General features: G+C 45.3%; 2 protein-coding genes across 2 annotated transcripts in view; one reads left to right on the top strand and one right to left on the bottom strand.

Moving 5' to 3' along the window:
* Positions 1-5,530, top strand: part of tmem117 (transmembrane protein 117) — a 30,355-nt gene extending 24,825 nt beyond the window's left edge. Inside the window, exons 6-7 of the mRNA XM_067234988.1 lie at positions 1,392-1,521; positions 3,160-5,530. Coding sequence (XP_067091089.1) covers positions 1,392-1,521; positions 3,160-3,827 — 798 coding nt within the window. The 3' untranslated portion in view covers positions 3,828-5,530. The remainder of the gene's footprint in view (positions 1-1,391; positions 1,522-3,159) is intronic.
* A 3,617-nt stretch (positions 5,531-9,147) lies between these two features.
* The window catches only part of nell2a (neural EGFL like 2a), a 56,242-nt gene continuing 47,544 nt past the window's right edge, over positions 9,148-17,845 (bottom strand). Inside the window, exons 17-20 of the mRNA XM_067234550.1 lie at positions 16,445-16,638; positions 15,403-15,579; positions 10,667-10,891; positions 9,148-9,714 (exon numbers count right to left, since the gene is read on the bottom strand). Coding sequence (XP_067090651.1) covers positions 9,673-9,714; positions 10,667-10,891; positions 15,403-15,579; positions 16,445-16,638 — 638 coding nt within the window. The 3' untranslated portion in view covers positions 9,148-9,672. The remainder of the gene's footprint in view (positions 9,715-10,666; positions 10,892-15,402; positions 15,580-16,444; positions 16,639-17,845) is intronic.

The following is a 17,845-nucleotide window of genomic DNA, read 5'->3' as shown; positions in this document are numbered from 1 at the left end:
CTACAGCACTCTACATATTGTGACTAGTCCCCAGCTTATGACAGCGTCCGTTTGACATCCCGGACCCATCGTCAGCCACAATTCACTCCTCCTGCGGCCGGGCCGTATATCACACTCATTCTCATGCCATTGTTTATGATCTGCCCCTCTTATTTTCCTCCCTGTGTACAGCAAGCGTGTTTACAACTGTTATTTATGATTTCAATTAGTCCCTGCCGTTAGTGCTACCGTGCGTTTGTGGCTGTCCATACATTCGTGCACAGTCAATAAACCCTCCTCCTTCACCAGGCAGACAGACAGAGCCCTCCAAATAGCATTATTCACCTTCATCTCTGTGTGTTCCTGTGAGAGAGCTACTCTCTCACCTCCACGGGAAAAGACTCAATCAAGTTCTCAATCGAATGAAGCTACCCAATTACTGATCCAGCTCTGGTTTTGATAGTATTGCTTTTGGATTGTTATTATGTCTTATGCAACAATATCTATATTTGATATTAGTTTCACAGCAAAGACTTGGAGAACACGTGTGTGTAGTACACACACACACACAGTGTGGGGAATATCCCGTATTTAATATATTACCTAGAGACTCGTTATTTCTTCTGACTGAGGCACATGGCTTAAATGTCATGCTTATTACTCCTGCTGCTTCAGCAGCAGCTAAGTACTGCAGAGCAGTGGGAGGGGTTCATTAACATCAAGGGGGAAAGCCCCTTTTTCATCTGCATTCATCCCCATTGATATGGATAGTTCACAGTTTTCACACTTCAGGATATATTGAATTATGAAACATGGTAATTCGTTTCAATTTACTCACCGAATGGCACTGTGGAGATGAGAGTTCATCCACTTAGATAAAAAGATACTTAAAGATACTATTAAGTTACTTAAGAGAAGTTAACTCTTACTTACTGTAAGAGTTATATCAGTATATTTCAACATTGATGCAACAGCCAGGTCCTAGCCAGGTCATGAAGTTGGTATTGACTTTCTCACTTCTCCCCGCAAGACTGCACAGAGAAAAATGTGTGTGTGTGTGTGTGTGTGTCTTGAGGTTTTTTTGTAATGTGCTGATGTCATAGGACCAGACACAAGAGTATGACCCCACTGTAAAAACACTCACAGCACTGCATCTCCCAGTCTGACTTCAGGTTAGGGTTAGGGTTCAGCTTATCAAATCCCTTGAAAGCATCTAACTATTAGCCATTGTCAAGCATCTTCACACACTTGAACCATTTCAGCAAATTCCAAACTTTAAAAAAGTGTTTCACCGGAGCGATTATGCTTGATGTAGCATTTTATGGGTCGTTTCACTTCAAGAGAATAGCTGAGACAGTGACTCATTATCACCATGATTGGAGTAAAAGTCTGTATGTGGCTGTTTCTTTCAGGATTGGGAGTTCCCTCAATTCATGGGTGACCTGGACATGAACCTGCCAGGAATGTCCACCACACAGCTGAAGTTCAAGCTGCCAGTCTGCAAGAGCATCTTCAAAGAGGAGTACCATATCCACATCACAGGTACACTGCATCAGGCACACGTTCATCTCCGCTTCCTGCTTCTCGCTGCAGTCTTGAGCGCGTGTGTGCGTGTTTGTGTACTTACGTGTGTGTGTTTAGTGTACTTATGTGTGTGTGTTGATGTTGATGTGTGCGTGTGTATGCATGTGTCTTTTATGCGTGTGTGTGTGTGTGTGTGTATTTGTGTGTAAGCAAGTCACATAATCCTCACGCAGAACACATCAGTCCACTTCAGTGGTGCACAGGTCCTCAGGAGAAACTCTGCTGCTGTAGCTTCCAGCGAGACGTCTCCTAGGGCAGCTTTCACAGCCTAACCGGCACCGCGCGCAAGGTCGTCAACACTAGAATGGGAAATGGAGCTTAACAGTACAGTGGAACCCAGGGACCGAGGTGTGCTGGGCCTGACATATTCTGTTACCTCCAGGTTTCATACTGTCAGACAGGATCTGCCTTCTCTCCATAGAGGTTTTGAAGCTAGCGCCAAATAACGCTCCCCTCTAAGAACATAGATGTATTTGTTGTGACATGTGGAAGTCTTCAGTGTGGTATGAACCCTACTCCTTACTGACATCTCCCCACCTAGAGCTCAGTGCCCCTGCTGTGCAACACAACTTAACGCCCCGGTGTGGATACATATATTCTCCTGGCGTATACCATTTAAAACCATCATCCAGGTTCTCATTTCGTTCCACGGGGTGCACGCCGCGACAACCATCAAGGGGCAAGGAAAACTAATGTTCCCCTACTAAATGTTAAACTGTTCAAACGGTGGCTGATTCGTGCTAGGTTGTTAACCCTAATGCATTGCACATCCATTCAGCATTATGGAAATGGCCCGCAGGCTACGTGATTGGTTTAAGTAAAAGCTTATTAAGTGCACGTCTCAGGAGGAGGTTGTCATGTCACGTAAAGTACATACTTAAGGAGCCATCTGCCTTCATATCAGTAAGCCTGGGGGGGGGGGGGGGGTTCCTGTCATTAGTGCGGAGGGTCTCATTTGAAGAAGAAAGAGCCATCCTTGATCGATCTCGCATTGTGCTACGCACAAGTACACACCGAGGGAGCGGTGGAGCACATCCTTTCTCTGCCCTTTTCCCCCATCCCGTCTGTCCTACCTCCTAGAGCGGGGGAGGTGCAGTGGGCGGTGACCTCAACTGCGCCAGGGGCCCCAGCCCAGGCCTGCACTGGGGTCACGGAGAGCAAATCTGTTCTGCGTGTTTTTTTTATTTATTTAAATGTATCCATTTAGCAGACGCTTTTATCCAAAGCGTCTGCTAAATCCAAAGTTTTTCTATTGGATTGTTTGTGGGGAGACCTGGGAGACATCCCACCTTAGCACTGACAGGCCATAACGGGGATCGAGCCCCGGAGGTGGAAGTGCAAGGCAGCACTCCGCCGTGCAGCCATTTGGAGATGTCACCTGCGACCAAGCAGTGTTCAGAGGCCTTTGCTCACAAGCAGCACAGCTTAGGGATGCTAGGATTCTGGATGTCTCCAATCAGTCAGTTTGCGGTTGTATTCTTTTAGGTTTTACTTTGTTACCACTGAGCTAAGTTGCTTTGTATGAAGGTTTTGTTAAATTAACACGTTATCATTGGAGTGTTCAGTGACTGTATCATGTCTTCTCCTATTCGACAGGTAAATGGTTTAACTACGGTATCATCTTCCTCGTCCTGGTCCTAGACCTGAACATGTGGAAGAACCAGATCTTCTACAAGCCCTACGAGTACGGCCAGTACGTGGGCCCTGGCGAGAAGATCTACACTGTGGAAGAGCCTGACACGCTGAGCACCTTCAACCGGAGCACGCTCACCTACAGGTGGCGCTCCACTAACGTGAACCCCGTCACCAACCTCACCTACGTCCAGCGGGACATGTTCCTCCACAGCCGCTACGTAGGAGCCAGCCTGGACATCAAGTGTCTGGCCTTCATCCCCAGCCTGGCCGCCTTCGTCCTCTTCGGCTTCTTCATCTGGCTGCTGGGGCGCTTCCAGGACAGCGAGACGTTCCCGGAGAGCCAGGACAAGACGTACGAGCGGATCAAGAGGAAGTCGCCGTCGGAATACAGCAAGGAGATGGGGCTCACGCCCGAGGAGGTGAACATATCCATGAGCGACACGAGGAGGCGCTCGGCCACGCCCATGCTGCTCTCGGTGGACGGGGCCCATTTCGGGACGACCCCTTCCACGAACTCCACCTCCCCGATCTCAATGGAGACGCAGGAGACACACCCCAGTGTCGGTGTCGACAGTGCGGCGCAGGGCGAGCCAGCCGTGTCTTTTGATGTCAGCGAACCGTCACCGTGACCTTACGACCTTTTAGATAAATAACCACGATGAAGGACCAGTCGAGAGAGGGGGAGGGAGAGACGAGATGAACTGTTTTCGCTCCCAGACCCTCGTCTGAGGGATTATTGAAGCCAACTCTGACCGAGCAGAGAGGCCACTAAGAGGAGGATTGATTAGAAGGGAGACCTCGTGAACTACACTCTTAGCCTGTGTTTGCTCGTGAAGATGGCCACCCGGACTTTTGGGAAGTAAACCACTACCCAGATAGCTTTTGTTTTGTTGTTTTTTTACATTTTGTAAAGATCTCTAACTTTGCACCACGATGGCAAACCGCCCTTTTAATTCTGGACTTCAATGCCTTTTTGTCAACATGGTGCTCACGCTATATTCTTGTGTTTTTCTATTTTAAGGTGTATTTATCATTGTAAACTATTTTTGTGCCTACATGGGAAAAGTATTTGTAGATAGTGGATCCATGACTGTGGTCATGGCTACTATATTGTATTCCAGTATTGCTACAGTATTACAGCAACAGCGTGCCTTGATATCTCATGCCCAGAAATGGACAGCAACATATTTAAACAGTCTATAACTTTGGAAAGCAAGCGGATGATGTCGATATTTCGATAAATATCTCATTTTATTTCAACGTTTTTACACAAGGACAATGTTTACCCAGTGTTTATCCAGATAATAGGTCTGATATTAGCATTATTATTGTTTTATTGTTATTTTTCTTGAAGCTTCTCACTTTCCTTAATTGTGTGTTTCTTCTCCTTCTTCACTTGAAAGAAGTGGCTGCATTGTGAAGCGTCAACATACAACAGACCAATTTTATATTATAGACGATATAATCAATTGTTACCGGCACAACCATTTTGGATCAAGTAACAATCTGTTCATTTATTTATTACATGTCATTTCACAGGGATTGAACTCAGATATGGGCAAATAGTAGATTTGCCCTTAATACAAATCAGTTTTTGTTGTACAGGTAAAAGAAGTACGCCAAAACAAACTTCAACACCTCAACCATAGCTCCAAGTTTTAGCTTCACTGCCGGCCCCTATTTGTTGCAAAGATTAGGTTAATAGTTTTAGAGGGACATGTGAGAAGATTGTGACATGACTGCATTTTTACATACAGCTGACACACAAAACTGAGATTTTTCTATGTTCTTTATGAGTATCACTATATACTGATATACTATATATATCAGTATTTATATCACATACACTGTAAAGATAAAGAAGTGTAACCGTGGTCTGTCACTGAAGTGTTCGGAGAGATGATTCTGCAAAGATCGCTCAACTGTGCACAATGCCTTGGATGTGTGTGTGTGTATGCACATATGTTTTTGCTTGTGTGTGAGTGTGAGAGCATGTGTTTGATCACCACATTGTGTGTTTTGAGAGAAAGATAGACACCCATTCTGTGAAGAGGTCAATCTATTTAGCATACCTGGCTTGTGCTCCTTGGTTCAGTAAACTAATTCCTCTTGACATATAACAGGCATACACATTGCTATATGGGGCAGTGTTGGAAGAAGATACAGAACCACATTTCACTGGAGTAATCTTATGATGTTTGTAATGTATTGTGCTTGGGTTGAAAATGAATGTTCCCTCTTCTCGCACTGTTGAATTGCATACCCGATGGATGATTTGCATCTTTATATTTGTTTTTTTCTTCTAAATGAAATGATAGCTCTTTTCATTGTGTCTGCCTAGTGTTGTATGCTTGTCTGATAACATGAAACAAAAATAAAAATGTTTTGATACATGCTACTGTGCATTACAATTGTCTGTGGGATTGAATGAGATCTGTGTGAGATGGAAAGAGGTTTCTGGTGTGTTGCTAGTGTGTTATGTAACTCCCAGTGAGGAAAGTTCTAGTTTACTATGTTCTACACTGCAGATACTGAAGTGACACTGTTGCCAAGCAACACCCCAGGTCAACTCTCTTCGGCTGACCTAATTAATATGCGACAATACGTATTCAAGGACACACCTGCTCCTACACATGGCGTAAGCTTTAGCTTAACAGGACTCTCCTGGGACATGTCCCCAGTTTTATTAACCTTCACTAAGCGCAGCAACAGAAGAAACAGAGTTTTCCGGATCTTCATGAATGAGCGTGGTCCTCTGCTGTGTGGGTTGGGGAGGATGTATTCCTCACTGCCACAGTGCCTGAGCTGAGGCTCCAGCCTGAGCAACGCCTGTCGCTGGGGTAAGAAATGAGATATTGATCTCTGGAGGGTGCTGTAAGCAAGGGACCGTGGCAAAGCTCCCGTTTCAATGTTTGGGTAAGAGCCCTGTGTCTTGTTGTGTAACCATTGTATTGACTTGCTACGGAATGAGATGGATGGTGCCACAGGTAAATGTATTGTGATCATGTTGTCATGGGCTGCGAAGCTTAGAGAACCATGGGAGTTCAACAACGGCCAGGCAGGCATGCATGAAGACGGCCAGGCATGCATGGATGCATGCAGACAGGCAGGCATGCATGCATGCATGCAGACGGCCCGGCATGCATGCAGACGGCAAGGCATGCATACAGACGGCCAGGCATGCATGCAGACGGCCAGGCAGGCATTCATGCAGATGGTCAGGCATGCATGGATGCATGCAGACAGGCAGGCATGCATGCATGCAGACGGCCCGGCATGCATGCAGACGGCCAGGCATGCATGCATGCAGACAGGCAGGCATGCATGCAGACGGCCAGGCAGGCATTCATGCAGATGGTCAGGCATGCATGCATGCATGCATGCAGATGGCCAGGGATGCATGCAGACGGCCAGGCACGCAGCTGGAACCACTGGAGTAGCGTGGTCCGTCAGTTTAGCTTCCTCCTGATCTTTCCCTAAACCGGGCTTCGAACTCGGGCCCTCTGACCTACAAGCGTGACTACTACCCAGCTACGACACCGAAAAGCGAATTTACCAATTCACCTCACAGGCAACCAGCATGGCAGTTTCTCTCTTCGACTGGTATCGAGAGGCTTCCTGTCTGCCAGAAATGACGTAGGAATCAGAGCTCATCCCTACTGCGCCTTCAACATTGTTCTCTATTCATAAAGCTGTTCAGACAAACCCCATGGCACAGACTGTGACTTGGTTACCAGTTCAGGGCAGGCACTCCCAGACAATAAGAGGTGTCATTTTCTGCATTTACATTTACATTTAGTCATTTAGCAGACGCTCTTATCCAGAGCGACTTACAGTAAGTACAGGGACATTCCCCCGAGGCAAGTAGGGTGAAGTGCCTTGCCCAAGGACACAACGTCATTTGGCACGGCCAAGAATCGAACCAGCAACCTTCTGATTACTAGCCCGATTCTCTAACCGCTCAGCCACCTGACTCCCTACATCTACCATGGCGATTAATAGTTCAAGTTGTCAGACAGTTCTGGCGATTCGGAACTATTTCACTAAAGAGATTGGGGTGATTTCGGAAGGATACTTAACAGCAATCATTGATTTGAACAGTACTAGGATATTGTCATGATGATACGTGTGCCAGGTGATTTACAATATCTGTCAGTATGTGAGGTTGCTGAGACTCATCAGTATCCGTGACAACAGCTGTGGAGGTTTCACATCTTAAGCTTCTAGCGTATCCATCCGGGTAAAACGGAAGCCTATTTTCCAGGACATATTAGTGATAATTGGTGGATTTGCTACACATTGTCAAGTCAGCACTCTTCTGGATTTACATATTAACAAATATTCCTATGAATAATAAAAAACCTGGGGGCAGCTTCGACTCTGACACCAAATGAATATTAACGAAGCCTCCAACAGTCAAAGTTTAATACTAAAACACTGCACATGTCAAAGATTTATGGCCACTTTGAATAACTATTGGACACCTATTGGTACTGATTTTTCAACACTCCTAAATGTGCCAGCCAACAGACACTCTGGGTGACGCTACAGTCAAATCTGTCCCCAGCTTTTACAGATGTCTGGCTAAACTATAGTTCCTCTCTCTCCTCTCCTCCTGCCTTGACCGAACACAAGGATATGAGTGTCCATTTATCATGACCACAGGACAGGCAGTAGTGGACTCCTGAAGACCAGGACATCTGTTGCGTAGGGTCTTGCTCCACCATGGAAAATTGGACATTTAGGAGCCAGCTGGACAACCACTCTGCCCCACTGTGACACTACCCTCATGCCCACTGGCAGAGTGCCACCACCAGCTAGGAGTCACTGGAGCGAAGCCTGCCAGATGGTGCCCTTGCCAAGGTACTAGCAGCCTCTCCGGACGGCTTACTCTCTCCGAGGCCAGTCCTGAGTTCAGAGCCCATCCTACAACACGAGAGGTATAAAACAAGGAAGAGGCAAAGGTAGACGCAGCAAATGTGCTGGAAAATTTAGACAGCGAAGGCGCTAGAATAAATGTGCTCAGTTACGCCTTCTGTTTGTCAATGCAAGCAGCTAGGAGGGATACCCAGGGAATGGACTGCTTAGAGACGACTCCGCAGGGAAATGAAGCCATCTCCGGCCTGGACTTATTTCTTTCTGGTTGTAAATTGATTTGATAATTATATTTGGGCTGCATGATGTGATACAAGTCGTATTCCTACCTCCATGGAGATGGAGGAAGAGCCCGGTGTGCAAGGGAACAAATGAGACGTGTTTAGCGGAAGAGATCTTAATCACATCCAAGTGCGGAGTGCATGATGGCGGATCACGGAAACCTCTGAGAGGTTATCAATATCTTTCCAATGTGCATCGAACGTCTTTCAAAGCCATTCAGTAGCAAAACAAAGCATCTAATATGAGTGTGGTGCGCTCTGGATAGTCCCAGTTAATCTGTTTCGGCTCCAACGGACAGAAAGGTAAAGCCAACTAGTTCGTTCAGAGTGTTTCACAGAAATAGCAGACCATCCAGATCTGTCTGTCAGTCTGCGAGCATAACAGCCTGTGTGTAGGTGAGGTGAGCCAGGCGACGCTCACCCAGGGAGGACCGCTTCTTCCCCGACTAGGAGGTCTACATCAGTACAATGAATTATAGATGAGAGAGGTCAGGCATCACGATGAGTGAACCCTTGGCGGGCTTGGAGTGCTGGTGATCCTGCTGTCACACGTGTGGTCTGACGCGACCCCCCCCCTCACCTCTCCGCTCCTGCCACGGGATGTGGAGAGGTGTGGGTGATGAGGCTCATGCTATTGGGTCTTCTTGTTTTGATTGAGGGTGGAGATTTAGGAAGCGTGTAGCAGACCCGGCAGGTCAAATGGGACGTGACCTCGAAGGAACTGAGAAATAAATGGGGATGATTTTTAAAGGCTGGCACTGTGGTATTCAAGGAAGGAAGGCCAGTCGCAGGATTAATGTAAATGGAAATACTTTATTTCACCATTACACAATAACAAGCCTGGAAATAAATGACCAAAAAGGAAAAGGAAACGCTACAGAGCACCACGTAACATAGACAACTCTCAGAATGTAGCAACGGAAACCTACGCAAACTAACTTACGCTATCTACGACACCATAGAGAGGTTTTAAAGAGGTTTTTCGAAATAGTTTAGAAATCAGCTAAATGTTTCCACATCGAGCACAGTCATGCCAGTATACTAGTATTTTACATAGTCACGTTGCAGATGATTTGGGGGGGCGGGATGTGGGTGGGGCGTGTTCCTCAATGCATATGGCTCACCCTGATTGGTGAAGCTGAAAAACACAGTGAGGGGGGGGGGGGGTATGGGTATTGTAGTCCATCATCTGTCTGGTTTGATACATGTTTGTATTTGGTATAAAGATGCCAGGGGAGGACGGTGACGAGGAAGGAATGTACGTTGTTTTTACATGGATAACACTGTACACATTGGGGCCTTCAGCGCTGCAGGGACACTAAAGGCACATGGGGTCCACTGAGCAACAGATATGTCCGTTCTGAAAGAAAGACAGAGAGCGAGAGAGAGAGAGAGAGAGAGAGAGAGAGAGAGAGAGAGAGAGAGAGAGAGAGAGAGAATATAGACAAAAAAGAAGATAGGGAGAAAGAGAGGGGGAGAGAAAGCCAGAGAGAGAATAAGTGAGAGAAAGAGAGAGAGCCAGAGAGAGAAAGAAAGGGGGGTTTAGTGGATAACAGTCAGACTACGGTAGACTTCCTCTCTTTGAGGTTTGATACCTTTGATACCCTCTTAGATAGTATGATACAGAGAGTTTGGGCAGCTCTGTTGACATTTCGAGTTTCAATGGGTATTTCATGTTAACACAGAAGTTCCCCAGATAGTGTATCTCAAGTCAAACACATGTTGGTTTTGCCATTCAGGGATTAAATATCAGAGAATCAAAGATCTGACACCGTAATGGCCAGAGAAGTGCCAGTGTGATGTGGCAAACGTAATGGTGATGTGGCACACACGTAATGGCGATGTGGCCCACACGTAATGGCGATGTGGCCCACACGTAATGGCGATGTGGCACACATGTAATGGCGATGTGGCACACACGTAATGGCGATGTGGCACACACGTAATGGCGATGTGGCACACACGTAATGGCGATGTGGCACACACGTAATGGCGATGTGGCACACACGTAATGGCGATGTGGCACACACGTAATGGCGATGTGGCCCACACGTAATGGCGATGTGGCACACACGTAATGGCGATGTGGCACACACGTAATGGCGATGTGGCACACACGTAATGGCGATGTGGCACACACGTAATGGCGATGTGGCCCACACGTAATGGCGATGTGGCACACACGTAATGGCGATGTGGCCCACACATAATGGTGATGTGGTACACACGTAATGGCGATGTGGCACACACGTAATGGCGATGTGGCACACATGTAATGGCGATGTGGCCCACACGTAATGTAAGTGTGTTACCTTGCACTGGCAGAGGGTGCACTCAGTGCCATGTTTGACCCAGGAGGAGCCGCTGAAGCGGGCAATGCCGTGCTCGTCGGTGCAGGTCTTGGTGATGTCGTTGCGGATGGTGTCGGCCTGGCAGGGGTCGCTGACGCAGCGGGCACAGCACTCACCCTCTGGCACCACCGTGAACTCACAGTCCACAGGCGGGCAGGACAGGGGCCAGCAGTCTACCTGTCCCTGCTGGGGATGGGACAGACAGACAGGCAACAACGGGGTTGGAGGGAGGGAGGGAGGAAGGGAGGGAGGAAGTGAGGGAGGGACAGAATAGGCAACTGTCATAAAACAGGTCATCGGACGGATATGGATTTGGTTCACCATCTGAGTCTATCAGACTTCATTTCCTGAATAAAGACTTGGTTCACTTCATTGTGCTCATGGACAAAGTATGTTTTTTTTTGTAATCGTAGGTCCTCTTCAGTCAGCAGTTTTACTCCAAAACAGAGGTATAAAGTTTATTCCTTGTTTCTTAATTGAGATCCTCTGGTCTCCCCCTCTCCATCTTGGTTTGATATTAATCACAGCAACCTCCCAGCAGAGAAACCCTTATTGAATTTCCCCTGCTGCTCCTTTAAGCTGGAGAATACAGGTCATTTATTTTGGCCCAACTTTATAGATCCTGGCTAAGCTACGATTCCACATGACCTACTTCTGCTAACATTTTCATCCTTGAGCTTTAGTGGTTTACCCTTTCTTGGAAAATGAAGTGACTACACATACATACTAAGCACACGTCCACACACACACACACACACACACACACACACACACACACACACACACACTCACATTCAACCTACACACTATACTCACCAACATACACACAGCCAACAGTTTGACTCGATGCAAGACTCCCGTCGGGATATTTAATATCCTTGAAAATCAGCTGGCTCAGCGTTTCAGGGATGTTGTAGTAAATTAAGTGGACTGTGAAATACAGGCTCATGCAGTGCTAATGTGTGCTCTCTGCCATTTGTTTAAAGTGTCAACATTTATAGTGTGGTTGCCCAGGAGTAGATGTCTATGGACTGAAGGCAACCACAGAGTAGGTCAGACAGTTCGGTTACCAGGTGTATGGCTACGGATGGGAGGTACAAGCAAGATAGTGATAGTCATGAAAGTGGTCAATCGTTCCTAAAAACCACTACTCACTACTGATTTACACAAAACACATTTCTTTTCAGGCTCTTGTTATATTTCAGGGACCCGCGACGACAAATGTAATCTCATTGCACTTCATCGAGGGAAGAGGCTTACAGAGGGTATCAGTGTGACGCGTGCCACAGAACCCTTTAAAAGGATTAGTCCTGGTTGTGACATTTGGTTTGAGGAGTTGTGGTTGGCTAGTCCGCCCCACAGCCAATGTGTCACACGCTAAGCCAGTGTTCAAGGCCCACTAACATGTCTCACCTACCCAGTCTTGTGACTAGTGTAAACAAAACAAAATCGGGCATAGTCTACCCTGCTATTCACGGGTTAGGTATCTTACAAATTTGCAATAAAGGCCAACTGGAGTTGGTTCAGTAAGCTGAAGGGCTGAGTGAATGTCTTGTCCCTGTGTCTCACGTCAGTGTGTTTCTAGTCCCCTGTAGAGCCTGAATGAGGTGGCTCTGCAAGGTCCGGAACCATCCAAAGTTTATTCCAGGTATTTGTTGCGGCACCGGTGCCTCTGCGCATCTCTCCACTCCATTCTCTCACTTCCTCTTTCAAGTGCTGCTGCGGGTATGTGTGTGCCTATTAGCCTGTGTGTGCAGACAATACTGCAGCCTCGGTGCGACAGAACGAGAAAAGGCAATTTTCAGCTGAATCTGTTCTCCCTGCCTCTCCACCACAGTGATTCTCCATCCTTATTATGAACTGCTGTAAGCAGTCCAAGCAGGGGCCTTCAGGCCAAGCGTTAAGTAAGTAAGTAAGTAAGTAAGACTTTATTTATATAGCACATTTCATACAAGAATTGTAGCTCAAGGTGCTTTACATAAAATCAATAAAAACAATAATACAAGTGATAAATAATTCAAACAAAAATAAAAATCCCAATAAGATCTCTGTTCAAGAGAGAAAACAACTTTAAAAAGTAGGAAAACCCTTTTGAGATAACATTACTTAAATGCTTCGGTAAAAAGGTAGGTTTTAAGCTGTCTTTTAAAAATGTCTACAGTGTTTGCTTCCCTAATATTTATGGGTAATTTGTTCCATAGTTTTGGGGCGTAATTGACAAAGGCCGAATCACCAATCTTCTTATGACTGCCTCTGGTGACCTCTAATAGGCCTGCATTTGATGATCGCAGTGTTCTAGCTGGTGTGTAGTTTATAAAGGAGTTAGCAATGTAGCTAGGTCCTTGTCCGTGTAGAGCTTTGTATGTGAGGAAAAGGACCTTAAAGTCAATTCTGAAGGTAACAGGGAGCCAGTGTAAAGTAGCTAGGACAGGACTAATTTGTTCTCTCCTTTTAGTTTTGGTTAATAATCTAGCTGCAGAATTTTGAATGAGCTGTAGTCTTTCAGTGGTTTTCTTGGGAAGACCAGTGAAAAGTGCGTTACAGTAGTCCAGCCGGCTGGATATAAAAGCATGAATTAACTTCTCTGCATCATTTTGGTTTATGAATGGTCGTACCTTTGCTATATTCCTCAGGTGAAAGAAAGCTGTTTTGGTCACTTTATTAATGTGAGAGTTGAAATTCAAATCTGAGTCCAGGATTACACCGAGACTCGTCACCTCTGGTTTAAGACAGGGGGTTAAGCCTCCAAGATTCTTAATAAGCATCTCTCTTTTGGATTTGGGGCCACATAGTTGGACTTCGGTTTTGTCTTCATTTAATTTAAGAAAGTTATCATTCATCCATTTGTTTATTGCCAACAGGCAGTTGGTAATGGAATTGATGGCCGTTGCATCGTTGGGTTCAGTGGATATATATAGTTGTTTGTCATCCGCATAGCTATGGAAATCTATGTTATGTTCTCTGATTATGTCGCCGAGTGGTAACATATAAAGAAAAAAAAGTAATGGACCTAAGCAGCTTCCTTGAGCAACCCCGTAGCAGTTCTCATGTTTCTTGGACCTATGGTCACCTAAACTAACATAAAACTTCCTTCCTGTGATATATGATTTCAGCCAGTTCAATACACTATCCGAGAACCCAATAAGCTTTTCCAGTCTATTGATTAGGATGTCGTGATCAATTGTATCAAATGCTGCACTGAGATCTAACAGGATAAGGATAGAGACTTTATTTGCATCAGAGTTTAGTCTGAGGTCGCTAATTATTTTGGTGAGAGCAGTTTCAGTACTGTGATATTTCCTGAAACCTGACTGCGAGACTTCCAGGATGTTATTTTCTTCAAGAAAATAATTTAATTGGACTAAAACTATCTTTTCCAGTACTTTACTAATAAATGGGAGGTTTGATATTGGTCTGTAATTTGCAAGTAGACTGTTATCCAATTTGGGTTTCTTTAATAGGGGCTTTACAACAGCTGTTTTGAAGGCATCTGGGAAGACGGCAGTTCTAAGGGATGTGTTTATAATCTCTAGCACCGGACCTGAGACACTATCAAACACTCGCTTAAAGAATGTTGTGGGTATAGGATCAATATCTGAGGTTGTGGAGTTAGATTCGCTGACAATTTTGGAAAGTTCACTAAGTGTGATACAGGTAAATGTGCTCATGGTTATGTTGCAGAATCTACTGATGTCAGTTTCGACCCCACTATTAATAATACTCGCTCTGATCAAAGTAATTTTGTTCTTGAAGAACAAAGCAAGCTCTTCACATTTAACTGCTGAGGATGGAGGTGGGGCAGGGACAGTGTTTAGCAGCTGGTCAATGGTGGAGAAAAGAACTCTGGAATTTCTGTCATTTTCTGTAATAATGTTGGAGAAATATTCTCTCCTTGCTAGACGGATGGTTTTGTTATAGGTGGTTAGTGTATCTTTGTTAAGGCCGGCATCACAATAGGAAGAGCCGACTATCACCACCACACAGGCCACGGATCTCGCTGCCTGGCTAGCCTCTCCTGAATTCACGTGCATATACAGCCAGGAGAATGATGCGGGGCTTCGGGCTGTTACACAGCCGGCCCGAAAGGGGAGAATTCAGGGGGAGGGAAAAAAAAGAAATCATGTGAAACCAAAACACCTTTTCTCCACACCTCCAGCAGGGAAGGACGTGCTTAAACATGATTGGAGTTCCGACAGCCAAGGCAGAGTGACATAAACGTTGGCTAAGTGTTGTTCCGCACTGGGTGAGCGACAGCGGGTGTAGCATTTGCATTTATTAAACCTATGGCCGCCAGCGCTCAGCTGTGAGCAAAGTAAATGTCGGACGGGCGTTCAGATTTAGTGTAAAATCCTTGTAAAACCATTTGGTTTCTTGTATGAACGGAGATGAGGCGGGAAACCTTGGAGAAGGTCGGCAGGAGGCGTGGAGAGAATCAGTCCAAACACGACATATTTCTTTATGGTGAGTTTCAATAGAAAAGGGACTTGACACATCGTAATTTGGTTTTATATTATATATCACCCGGACCAACTTTGTTTGCACAAGAGAATCACCCACACAGACATCCAGATGTAGATGTATTCACACAAACCCATTCACTCCAGCCTTCACCAAATCTATTCAATATTTGTCACAATGAATCGAGGCACCACTGAACCCTGTGAAGGAGGGAAGAGAGGGGGGTTCAGATCACTCACCAGACACTGGCACTGCTGACAGTTCTCCACCCAGGTGTCTCCGCTGCCGTAGGTGAGCAGGCCGTTCTGGTGCAGACACTGGCTGCTGAGGCGCGGGTCGCACTCAGGACAGCAGAACAGGTCTGCTGTGGGGTTCTCACAGTCACACACCATCCTCCTGCACATCACCTGGCCCGCCTGCACACACACACACGCATGCACACAAACAATGACCAGCATGAATAGATTGACACAACCTCCATGTTCAAAATTCAATTTAACGTCTTCACATAAGGGACGATTATTGTCACGTAAAAAAATAGTTTGCGTTAGCTACAATGTAGCAACTTTGGGTCTACGATGAAGCCATGCTTCAAGATTTAGTTTCAAGTTGTAGTTACCTAACATGTTTTACTAGAGGTATTGCTATGCAGTGACATGGTATTTAAAATAACCCTAAGTGTTTCTAAGGTGTCAAGTATACATATTTGTATATATATATATACACAAACTTGGCTACAGATGTGGTGCCCTTGGTGTTGCCCTCAGTCACTCTGCTCTTAGTATCTCTGCAGTAACGCCAGACTGTGTCCAATCCCCTCATAAACAATTCCATGTTGACTCCCCTGTTCACTCAGCCGTTCCTTAGTGCTAATTGTGACAGACAGGTCTTCAATTTTTCTAATCTATTCAAATAAGTCATTTCATTAGGGAGTCATTTCTGCCTTGGTCCTCAAATAATCAAGTGACTAATCTGATGTTTGATCATTCAATAACGTGACTAATGTACTTCGGGCCACATCTAGCATTGCCACTGTACACAGAATGAAATGTAAGATTACAAAACGTGATGAGACTATCGAGTAATAATCATAAAAGACGTACGTTTATAATAAAATGTGCTTGATATAATCTAGAAGTGTACTTGTGTGTGAAGCTGATCTAAATATTATCTATATCTATCAATTAATATATTTTCACCGTTACAATATCAAGATATATATATATATATACAGAGAGAAATCACACACAGACACGTTCACACACACACGCACACTCTCACCTGACAGGAGCAGACTGAGCACCTATCGTTGTCCAGCACCCAGATCTGCCCATTGTGCTTCACTTTGTTGTCATGGATACAGTCACCAGTACAGTTGTGTCCATGGGGACAGCGACAGTCGTAGCCCCCCTCCAGGTTGAAACACACAGTGTCATTCGTGCAGGTGTTCCTCCCAGTCTTGCATTCGTTAATATCTGTTGGGAAATACACAGGGAGACCACTCCTAATCAGTACAGGTCTGGGTATAGCTCATTCAATTGATTGCAGATTAAGAGGTCACAGGTTTAGATAAAAGCATATTCTAAATGAACACTATACATTACATGACATGCATCTGCATAAGCAATCTTTCTACGTCTCTACTCTTTTAATAACTACTGTACAGTTAGGTTCTCAGACTACAAGAAGGCTATCAGAAAGACTTTCAACTTAACGTATTTATTTCAGAAGAAACGCAATCTTTCCCTGGAAATCCACTTTTGGTCCAATTATAACTTTGAATTGGGATATACTTCTGTCTTGAAATGTGGATTTATTTCTCTGAGGCTTTTTCACCTGGACTACTTCTGACAGTCAACTAGACAGGTGAGATTAGCCTGGTGTACTGCAGTACTGGCCAGACTGACTGGGAGATTGAGGGTTGCATTTAGAAAACTGACAGCTACCTGACAGGCTGAATCACAGAATGTTCGAGGTAGACCAAATGAGGGAGTAGAGAAAAGTAACCCAATGTATTTTTCTCGGGAGAGAGGGGCATTTTATTGCAGGTTGTACTTCTCTGTTAATTGGATAATTGACAACTGATTGTGCTCCCAATTATTGCTGATGCATTTCAGGTGTGTGTGTCATCTGACTGTCTATATAAGCTGATGCACCTGCACAAAATAAATGGTGTGTCTTCTCAGAACTTGCATCCAGTTTCTGCATGTTATTTGTCCTCCCAAGTTTATGTATATTGAGTCGGTATATCTGGCAGTCAAGCTCTGTTTAACAGGTTAAGGGGATCACAAACCAATGCTAAAACAGAATATTATTCATTTTCCATGCAGAGTTTGAACTGTGCAAACAGTTTCAAAAGAGGTTATCTGATGTGTATTGGTGTGTGTGTGTGTTGTATGACATGAGGATGACTGACACCTATCCTCCTCTTTGTGCCAGGAGGGATTGCCTGGTGCGCTACAGTGGCTCTGGCCACACTGAACGCCTGCATTCCCCTGGTCCTTGTCAAGCTCCAGCGGCAGAAGAACAGCTGGCAGCCAGTACGAAATATTGCACACCAATCCAAAACAACCGCTGAACCGGACTAGTTCTTCTCCTCCCTGTCTCAACTCAGCTTGCGTCCTCACTTTATCGCCTCACATCGGTAGGCTCCCGTCAACGACTGTTGTGACGCATTATATA

The sequence above is a fragment of the Osmerus mordax genome, chromosome 4 (genome assembly GCF_038355195.1).
Source record: "Osmerus mordax isolate fOsmMor3 chromosome 4, fOsmMor3.pri, whole genome shotgun sequence".
NCBI lineage: Eukaryota > Metazoa > Chordata > Actinopteri > Osmeriformes > Osmeridae > Osmerus > Osmerus mordax.
The sequence above is the reverse complement of the archived record's forward strand: the minus strand, read 5'-3'. Positions and strand labels throughout refer to the sequence as shown.